The 10,445-nt window shown below is 44.2% G+C and overlaps 1 protein-coding gene across 1 annotated transcript in view; it reads right to left on the bottom strand.

The window, feature by feature from the left end:
• Positions 1-30: 30 nt before the first annotated feature.
• The window catches only part of LOC109488025, a 27,080-nt gene continuing 16,665 nt past the window's right edge, over positions 31-10,445 (bottom strand). The window contains exons 13-21 of the mRNA XM_019792166.1: positions 7,522-8,679; positions 7,099-7,266; positions 6,775-6,861; positions 5,355-5,964; positions 4,244-4,254; positions 2,035-3,192; positions 1,575-1,748; positions 1,281-1,367; positions 31-960 (exon numbers count right to left, since the gene is read on the bottom strand). Of these exons, the coding sequence (XP_019647725.1) occupies positions 344-960; positions 1,281-1,367; positions 1,575-1,748; positions 2,035-3,192; positions 4,244-4,254; positions 5,355-5,964; positions 6,775-6,861; positions 7,099-7,266; positions 7,522-8,679 (4,070 nt within the window). The 3' untranslated portion in view covers positions 31-343. The remainder of the gene's footprint in view (positions 961-1,280; positions 1,368-1,574; positions 1,749-2,034; positions 3,193-4,243; positions 4,255-5,354; positions 5,965-6,774; positions 6,862-7,098; positions 7,267-7,521; positions 8,680-10,445) is intronic.

The raw sequence follows: 10,445 nt of genomic DNA, 5'->3' as shown, positions 1-10,445 counted from the left end.
ATATATATATATATGATTATTATACTGGGCATATCCATTCTCTTACCCCTATTACTTTCAAGTAGATCATACTCAGGGCTTTCAACTTGTATATTGTACAACTTAAAGTCATCATTCCGAGTTGAAATGTTATTTCGGTACAGTTAGCCAGAATATCACAGTTGAAGGCTTATTATTATGTAAACACATGCAAAGTCCCTACTAGTAATTACGCCTGTCTGAGCTCCTAAAGAAGCCCAGCAACACTGCTCTATGGATAGGCGGTACTTGTTATATGATAGCATGTTCATCTTCACTCCTCTTAAGATGGTGACTACAAACGTTACTTTTCAGTAAACTGTATCTACACCTGTCTGGTGATGACCACATACCCGGGTCCATCGTTTGCCCCATCCTGACCGCTCGTTTCAGTACCGGAGTTAAACGAACCGCCGCCTCCTCCGCCATTTTGGTCACGATCCTCTCCCCTGCCTCCCCCTGAGTACCCCCCTCCCCCACCTCCTCCACCACCCTCCCCATAACTCCCTCCCCCTCCACCAAACCCACCATCAGCATTATTACATGTCCCACGCCCTCCAACCCCGCCATTCACAAACGCCTTCCCACCTTCCCCACCGTACTGACAACTGTTGCCTTTAAACTGTTTAGAACTCCCTCCATCCGTCAGCAGCCCTCCCCCTCCCCCACCCATGTAGGGAGCCTTCCATTTTGTCGCCCCCTGTCCGTTAGATCCTCCACTACAACCAGTTCCTCCACAACTCATGTTACCGGTAGTGGACACAGTCCCGTCACACAGGGGGTTATGGGTCTTTAGTCCATACCCTGCCCCTCCCCCACCCCCGGCGATAATGAGTGGCGTGTTGTCTCCCCTGGTGACAAATGTACCGCCCCCTCCTCCTACACTCCAGTATTCTTTGTTCTCAGCACCTTCTTGTCCCACCAGGATCTTCAGAGTTTCACCTGCAGTGTTGGAAAAGGAACATCAGATTTTGTATCCATTACTTATCATATACTCATCCATCTTTTTTTTAATTAACATGGAAAAGAATAACAATTTTTACTGTATAATTATTTCTTTTTTTTCCTACATTAGTTACAAGTAGAATGGAAGCAGATATCCAAAAATTACTGTGTACTCTCTATAATGCCAATGTTCTAACACTTCTAAAGTTGGTTTGTCACCAGTGCACCTAGATGGTTAGATAGGTGTTTACCACTGAACACTTTCAGACTTCTTTACAGAGACTAGACCATGTACATGTCCAGCTGAAGTGTCGCACCTTGTTTGAGGTTAAATGTTCCCCTCAGTACGGCACCCCGTCCTCGGGCGGACTTCGGGTTCTTCACACCCCACCCTGCAGCAGCACCTGTCAATCAAACACGTCAGGCACTTTCAGAACACAAATCTAAAGAGACACGGACTATTGAATGACTACTGTACGAAAGAGAAAACAATTCAAGCATGAAGTTATTATAAGCTGGGATTCAACAAATCAAATATGTATTTCTGTATGACTAATTAAGTAAACCAAACTTTACATTAATTACATTTACTATTAAATAAAAGTCCCTACCCGCTGCCTCTATGCTGTACGTTCCCGTCCCCGGTACAGTGAAGTGTTGTATCCCGTCATGTAGCGTCACCAGGTGTTCATGGTCCTGTCCCCTGTAGTGGGTACCCAGGGTGGTGGGGCCCAGACGGCCGCTGGCGCCCAGGGTGGTCAACTTGGCAGTTCGGAAGTAAGAGTCTATAAGAGGGAAACAAAAACGCAACAGTGTTCATCAGATATTCAAGAACCTTGGTTCAGGCTAAACAAATTTCAAGTCAGTATCTCAAAGAACGGATACCAGTTACCATGTTCTTCTTTTCATTCCTTGAGTGGATGCCATCTATTCAACTTTTTCAAGTAACTACATGTATTTGATGTAGGTTTACATGGAGAGGTTTTTGTCCAAATGTCTACCTGGGTATGGGTGCCTTCAAAATCGAAATTTGTATTTTTACTCTTTAAAAAATAATGCTGAACAACGTACCGACAATGTCGCCAAGGATCATTTCCCTTTCCTCCCTTTCCGTCCTAGGATCAAACCTGACGTTACTGATGTCGTCAGGAATGTCCGGGGTTGGACCTTTCAGCAGAGACTCCAGCCGGGCCGTGACGTCACAGTACACGTTCATGACGTCAAAGTCACTGCCATGCTCCACGACTTTCTGTGAGAAGTCCACTGTGCTGGACAGACAGCCTAAGGTGCTCTCAACACTGTCTGCTGTAGCAGAGAGCTGCTTGGAACGGGCTGCTGTGACGGCCGCTAAATTTTCTTTCAGTTCGGTCTGCTTGCGTCTAACAAGGCCAGTGTAGTACTTGATCTCTTCCTCCGCAGCTGCATCGATGTCGTCTGCAGCTTTCTTACTATTAGTGTTGAGTTCTGCTTGCTTATTAGCTGCGACACTTGCAGCGTCTCGGTATTCCTCAATTTTCGGCCTCGCAGCTGCGAGTTTGCCTTTGATCTTTGCCCTGACGTCACTCACAACGTCGGCCAGCAAGCCGTACTTGTGGTCTTTGTGCTGCAGATCCTTGCAGTCTCGGCAGATGGGGCTCTGGCACGTCTCACAGTAGAACTTCAGCTTCTCGTCTTCATGTTTTGGACACATCGGCAGTGATGTCGACTTGACCGATGACGTCTTGGTGATCAGTTGTTCTTTTAGCTCTGCCACTCCGATGATTTCATGGTCACGTGTACGTTTGGCTCGACGGTGGGCACGAGCACATTCGTCACACAAGAACTCTTCACACACAACACAGCCACAAGTAGCCACTTCTTCTTCACAGACATCACAAGACACTTTGTTATCCTCCTTGCTAACCAAACTCTTGTGAGCGTCAACGGTGTCCCTCAAACTCAGGACAAAGAAGTTGTTTTTGAGCCCGGCGACACTGCCCTCCGGAAGTACAGTTTCGATCCGACATGTTGGACACGGAAACTTGTCCTTTGATTTACTTTGTTTCGCTACAAACTTCTCCAGACAGTCCTTACAGAAGGTGTGAAGACACGGCAGGATCTTGGGGTCCTTGTAGGGCTCCAGGCAGATCGTACACTCCAGAAAGTCACCCGAAATCTGGCTGAGAACGGCCTCCGCCATGACACCTGTACGCTTCAGGTGAGATACCGTTACAGGTGAACTTTGAACTTCTGTTCAACACAGGGTCACTGTTTATAAAAGCATCAGGTTTCAGCGGAGACCCGACTAGGTAAATAAAACTACTGACATCATCTTTCCCTCAAATAAAAAGAGGGCTTCCGTGCATATTTTCGACGAATATACATAACCATGTAGTGGATTCTGTTTTGATGTACAATAGATAGGTTGCTTAATCTTAATTGTAGCTGTACACGTATTCCTTTAAGTTACATAGCCTTGGCTTATGTATGCATTTGGCAAATAGATGTTCTAATACATGTACAGGTGCAATACAGTGGACGTTATAGGATTTGTAACTGTAAGGAAAAGTCACCTAATGAAACATAAAGCTTGATAATGTATCCTTGGGCATAGGCACAGCGGGCTCATTTCACATACGGTGGGGTTGGGGATGCCAAGCTAACACTTCTCTTGATAAAATATATTATATATATAGTGAAGCCCGTATCGTGGCTATATGCTGTCCTGTAGACAACATACTAAGCATTTGAACAGTTGGCCTATACGTGTAGTATGTACAGCACATGGTAGATACCTGTATACTGGGTTAGGTGGGTGGGCGGGGCTATTCCAAGCTGGCACTATGTAATGACAGAGCCTGGCTTTGGGGAAAACGTTTTGTACATTGGGGGTAAAGCTACGCACTTAAGCAGCAGCCACTGTTGTGTCGGTATAAACCCAGTAACTGTAGCCAAGGAAGAAGAAGAGAAGAGAAAAAAAAACAGATAATGTATGTATAAATAGAGCAGAATGACCAAGCTACAGACAACAAGCATCAACAATGCATGAATTTGTAGCACAGCTATATGATCGGTATATGACAAAAAATATAACTTAATGAAATGATTAGTTTCCTCCAAGGCTTGACGACGATTTAAAAAGAAAGATGAACTGAGAAAGAAAATACTTGATTCTGCTGTGGGAGAACAAAGAATGTGCCAAGTTGGTGTTGCCATGGCATTTGACATGTTTTCTCAATAGTCAGGTAGACGACATTGTATCCAACCTAGTGGAAAAACAATATCACAGTGTGCAACCTACCTAGAGCTTGTCTGTGAGTTACATGGTTGGTTTTTATGTTGTGTCCCGGATGTACCACAACGGACCTTCAACTGTGTTGTTTGAAATTAACTGTGTAACGATGTATGCTTTGTACCAAATATGTTGTGATACGTTAAAAACCTGTTATTCTTTTCAACACGTCGTGACAGCATTTCTTCTACTTGCCTGTTGCCTAATGCCTGTACTCTCCAAGCAGAGGTTTGGGTTTATTTTTTGGTGTGTTTTTAGGCTTTTTTTGGGGGGGGGGTTCCCTTTTGCACTGGAATTTTTTTTCACCCAACCCAAAAAATTCCAGTGCAAAAGAACCCCCCCCAAAAAGCCTAAAAACTCGCCAAAAATAAACCCAAACCTCTGATTGGAGAGTACATGCCTGTTGTTTATTATTCCACACAACTGAAGTGAACCTTACCTGCACATTGGCTCTATTATCAATGTAATTTGCTAATTACACATTACAATGTGTTGATGTACCTTGATGATAAAGCCATTCCACTTTGAAAACTTAGGATAGAGGATTAACTAAAAGTTGGCCGCTGATACAATGAATACAAGACATACATCCTTTAATCATGTATTTGCTGAATTCCAATAGTCGACAGAATGAAAAGAATTATTACATATGCTGATATGCCTGAAGATAGAATTGAAGGCAAGAAAGTTAAGTATATTTGCTTTGTTGCAATAGCCAACAGAATAGAACATGCAAGGGCAGTCTGTAGATCCAACTTAGTCTGAAACAACTTCTCCAAAGTAGAAACTGTTGTTTCTCTGCTGATACCTCTGAGCATATCCATTCTCTTGCCCTCTTACTTCCAAGTAAATCATACTTAGGGCTTTCTAACTTGCATATTGTACAACATAAGGTCCTCATTCTAACTTAAAGTGTTATTTTGGTACAGTTATCCAGAATAGCGCATTTGAAGGCTTAAAACAAGCTAAGTAAGTCCATACTAGTAATTACGTCTGTCTGAGCTGGTAAAGAAGCCTATCAACATTTCTGCTCTATGGATAGCCGGTACATGTTATATGATAGCATGTTAATCCACACATCTATTAATGGTGACTACAAATGTTACTTTTCACTATCTACGCCTGTCTGGTGATGACCACATACCCGGGTCCTTTGTTTGCACCATCCTGACCGCTCGTGTCAGTACCGGAGTTAAACGAACCGCCGCCTCCTCCGCCATTTGGGTTACAGCACTCTCCCCTGCCTCCCCCTGAGTACCCCCCTCCCCCACCTCCTCCACCACCCCACCCATAACTCCCTCCCCCTCCACCAAATCCACCATCAGCATTATTGAAGTTCCCACGTCCTCCAACCCCGCCATTCACAAACGCCTTCCCACCTTCCCCACCGAGCTCACAACTCTCCCCTCCAAACTGTTTAGAACTCCCTCCATCCGTCAGCAGCCCTCCCCCTCCCCCACCCATGCAGTTACCCTTCCATTCTGTCGCCCCCTGTCCGTTAGATCCTCCACTACAACCAGATCCCCCATAACTCTTGTTACCAGTACTGGACACAGTCCCGTCACACAGGGGGTTATGGGTCCGTAGTCCCAACCCTGCCCCTCCCCCACCCCCGGCGATAATGAGTGGCTTGTTGTCTCCGCTGGTGACAAATGTACCGCCCCCTCCTACATTCCAGTAATCCTTGTTCTCAGCACCTTCTTGTCCCACCAGGATCTTCAGAGTTTCACCTACAGTAGTGAAAAAGGTACATCAGATTTTGTATCCATTGTTTAGTCTCTCTCCCTATCTATCTCTCTATCTATCTCTTGAAGCACAAGATTTCTTTCTATTACTATCTTTTATTAAAAATTATTCTTTAGAACTAAGGCCACAGCAAGTAAATTTTATGGATGACATCCTCTACAGACTCCAAATCTAATGCGATAGGGCGAAAAAAAACAAGGCGGGCCAAAAAAAAACAAGATTGCTACATTTTCAAATTTTGAGATTTAAACAAGACTTGGGGTGTCAAAACATGATATCACAACCAAGAAGTCATTTCTCCTGTATTCTACAGTATTACATGTACCTGCCCTCATACATGTAGATGTGTATAAATCTCAATTAACTTGAACAGTTGTAGAAAAGAGCTTGTACCATCATGGGCAGCTAGCATACGGGGTATTCATTTGTGATGGAACACCTAGGACTATCAACACATCAATTGCAAGTAACCGTGCTTGAAGTTTGCGGGATCAACTATGGTCCCTGAACCGACAGACAATTTAACATATTTGCTCATAGGGCAAAAAAATTCTTGTTTTTTTTTTCCGAAATCAGGCAAAAATCAATGCGCGCGAAGGATGTCATCCATAAAAATTACTTGCTGTGGCCTAAAGTAGATGATCCAGATTTGCACACACACATTTTATGGTATAGTGTTGATACTCAGTGTTCTACAGTAAACTTGTCACCCTGGTGAAATGATATGCACTAAATAAGTCAAAGGCTACATAAGTACTAACTAATGTACATGCACTACAGTTAAATAATCACACCTTGTTTGAGGTTAAATGTTCCCCTCAGTACGGCACCCCGTCCTAGGGCGGACACCGGGTTGCACTCACCCCACCCTGCAGCAGCACCTGTCAATCAAACATGACTGTCACTTTCACTACACACATTTAAAGAAACATGGACTATTAAATGACTACTGCACAAAAGAGAAAACAATTCAAGCATAAAGTTATAGCTACTGGCTTCAAATCATTTTGGTAATATTCAGATTACGCATCAAATACTTATTTCCATGTGCGCGTGTGCTTGATTAAGTACACCAAACTTTACATCAGTTACATTTACTATTAACTGAACGTTCCTACCCGCTGCCTCTATGCTGTACGTTCCCGTCCGCGGTACAGTGAAGTGTTGTATCCCGTCATGTAGCGTCACCAGGTGTTCATGGTCCTGTCCCCTGTAGTGGGTACCCAGGGTAGTGGGGCCCAGACGGCCGCTGGCGCCCAGGGTGGTCAACTTGGCAGGTCCAAATTCTGAGGGGACAGTTACTGTAGTGATCATCGGTTATTCAAGAACATTTGTTTAGGCTAAACAACTTTTAAAAAGCTCGTACTTACCTAAAAAAAAACATGATTTTTACAGGCAAGATGGCAGTCAACATATGCATTTTTCTGGGTCCAATGATCCGATCTAAATACAAAGATCTTAAGTTGTCTTTTATATGTACTTGGTAATAAATAATTTTTTTAAACAAATGATCACTTCACATGCAATACTAAACAACGTACCGACGATGTCACCAAGGATCATTTCCCTTTCCTCCCTTTCCGTCCTAGGATCAAACCTGACGTAACTGATGTCGTCAGGAATGTCCGGGGTTGGACATTTCAGCAGAGACTCCAGCCGGGCCGTGACGTCAGAGTGCACGTTCATGACGTCAAAGTCACTGCCATGCTCCACGACTTTCTGTGAGAAGTCCACTGTGCTGGACAGACAGCCTAAGGTGCTCTCAACACTGTCTGCTGTAGCAGAGAGCTGCTTGGAACGGGCTGCTGTGACGGCCGCTAACTTTTCTTTCAGTTCAGTCTGCTTGCGTCTGACAAGGCCAGTGTAGTACTTGATCTCTTCCTCCGCAGCTGCATCGATGTCGTCTACAGCTTTCTTACTCCTGGTGTCCAGTTCTGCTTGCTTCTCAGCTACGAACCCTGCAGCGTCTCGGTATTCCTTCATTTTCGGCCTGGCAGCTGCAAGATTGTGTTTGATCTTTGCCCTGACGTCACTCACAACATCTGCCAGCAAGCCGTACTTGTGGTCTTTGTGCTGCAGTACCGTGCAGTCCCGGCAGATGGGGCTCTGGCACGTCTCACAGTAGAACTTCAGCTTCTCGTCTTCATGTTTTGGGCACATCGGCAGAGATCTTGACTTGGCTGATGACGTCTTGGTGATCAGTTGCTCTTTTAATTCCGCCACTCCGATGACTTCATGGTCACGTGTACGTTTGGCACGACGATGGGCACGAGCACATTCGTCACACAAGAACTCTTCACACACAACACAGCCAGAAGTAGCCACTTCTTCTTCACAGACATCACAAGACACTTTGTTATCCTCCTTGCTAACCAAACTCTTGTGAGCGTCAACGGTGTCCCTCAAACTCAGGACAAAGAAGTTGTTTTTGAGCCCGGCGACACTGCCCTCCGGAAGTACAGTTTCGATCCGACATGTTGGACACGGAAACTTGTCCTTTGATTTACTTTGTTTCGCTACAAACTTCTCCAGACAGCCTTTACAGAAGGTGTGAAGACACGGCAGGATCTTGGGGTCCTTGTAGGGCTCCAGGCAGATCGTACACTCCAGAAAGTCACCCGAAATCTGGCTGAGAACGGCCTCCGCCATGACACCTGTACGCTTCAGGTGAGATACCGTTACAGGTGAACTTTGAACTTCTGTTCAACACAGGGTCACTGTTTATAAAAGCATCAGGTTTCAGCGGAGACCCGACTAGGTAAATAAAACTACTGACATCATCTTTCCCTCAAATAAAAAGAGGGCTTCCGTGCATATTTTCGACGAATATACATAACCATGTAGTGGATTCTGTTTTGATGTACAATAGATAGGTTGCTTAATCTTAATTGTAGCTGTACACGTATTCCTTTAAGTTACATAGCCTTGGCTTATGTATGCATTTGGCAAATAGATGTTCTAATACATGTACAGGTGCAATACAGTGGACGTTATAGGATTTGTAACTGTAAGGAAAAGTCACCTAATGAAACATAAAGCTTGATAATGTATCCTTGGGCATAGGCACAGCGGGCTCATTTCACATACGGTGGGGTTGGGGATGCCAAGCTAACACTTCTCTTGATAAAATATATTATATATATAGTGAAGCCCGTATCGTGGCTATATGCTGTCCTGTAGACAACATACTAAGCATTTGAACAGTTGGCCTATACGTGTAGTATGTACAGCACATGGTAGATACCTGTATACTGGGTTAGGTGGGTGGGCGGGGCTATTCCAAGCTGGCACTATGTAATGACAGAGCCTGGCTTTGGGGAAAACGTTTTGTACATTGGGGGTAAAGCTACGCACTAAAGCAGCAGCCACTGTTGTGTCGGTATAAACCCAGTAACTGTAGCCAAGGAAGAAGAGAAGAGGAAAAAAAACAGATAATGTATGTATAAATAGAGCAGAATGACCAAGCTACAGACAACAAGGAATTTTTTTTCACCCAACCCAAAAAAATTCCAGTGCAAAAGAGAAACCCCCCAAAAAAGCCTAAAAACACGCCAAAAATAAACCCAAACCTCTGCTTGGAGAGTAAATGCCTGTTGTATATTATTCCACACAACTGAAGTGAACCTTGCCTGCACATTGGCTCTATTGTCAATGTAACCTGCTCATTACACATTACAAGTCCATGTACCTTGATGATAAAGCCATTCCACTTTGAAAACTTAGGATAGAGGAGTAACTAAAAGTTGGCCGCTGATACAATGAATACAAGACATACATCCTTTAATCATGTATTTGCTGAATTCCAATAGTCGACAGAATGAAAAGAATTATTACATATGCTGATTTGCCTGAAAATTGAATTGAAGGCAAGAAAGTTAAGTATATTTGCTTTGTTGCAATAGCCAACAGAATAGAACATGCAAGGGCAGTCTGTAGATCCAACTTAGTCTGAAACAAGTTCTCCAAAGTAGAAACTGTTGTTTCTCTGCTGATACCTCTGAGCATATCCATTCTCTTGCCCTCTTACTTCCAAGTAAATCATACTTAGGGCTTTCTAACTTGCATATTGTACAACATAAGGTCCTCATTCTAAGTTAAAGTGTTATTTTGGTACAGTTATCCAGAATAGCGAAGCTAAGTAAGTCCATACTAGTAATTACGTCTGTCTGAGCTCGTAAAGAAGCCTACAAAGATTTCTGCTTTATGGATGGCCGGTACTTGTTACATGATAGCATGTTAATCCACACATCTATTAATGGTGACTACAAATGTTGCTCTTCAGTATCTTCGCCTGTCTGGTGATGACCACATACCCGGGTCCGTCGTTTGCCCCATCCTGACCGCTCGTGTCAGTACCAGTACCAGAGTTAAAGGAACCGCCTCCTCCTCCGCCATTTGGGTTACGAGCCTCTCCCCTGCCTCCCCCTGAGTACCCCCCTCCCCACCTCCTCCACCACCGTTTCCA

This window comes from Branchiostoma belcheri, unplaced genomic scaffold, assembly GCF_001625305.1.
Source record: "Branchiostoma belcheri isolate BF01 breed outbred unplaced genomic scaffold, Haploidv18h27 scaffold91, whole genome shotgun sequence".
NCBI lineage: Eukaryota > Metazoa > Chordata > Leptocardii > Amphioxiformes > Branchiostomatidae > Branchiostoma > Branchiostoma belcheri.
The sequence above is the reverse complement of the archived record's forward strand: the minus strand, read 5'-3'. Positions and strand labels throughout refer to the sequence as shown.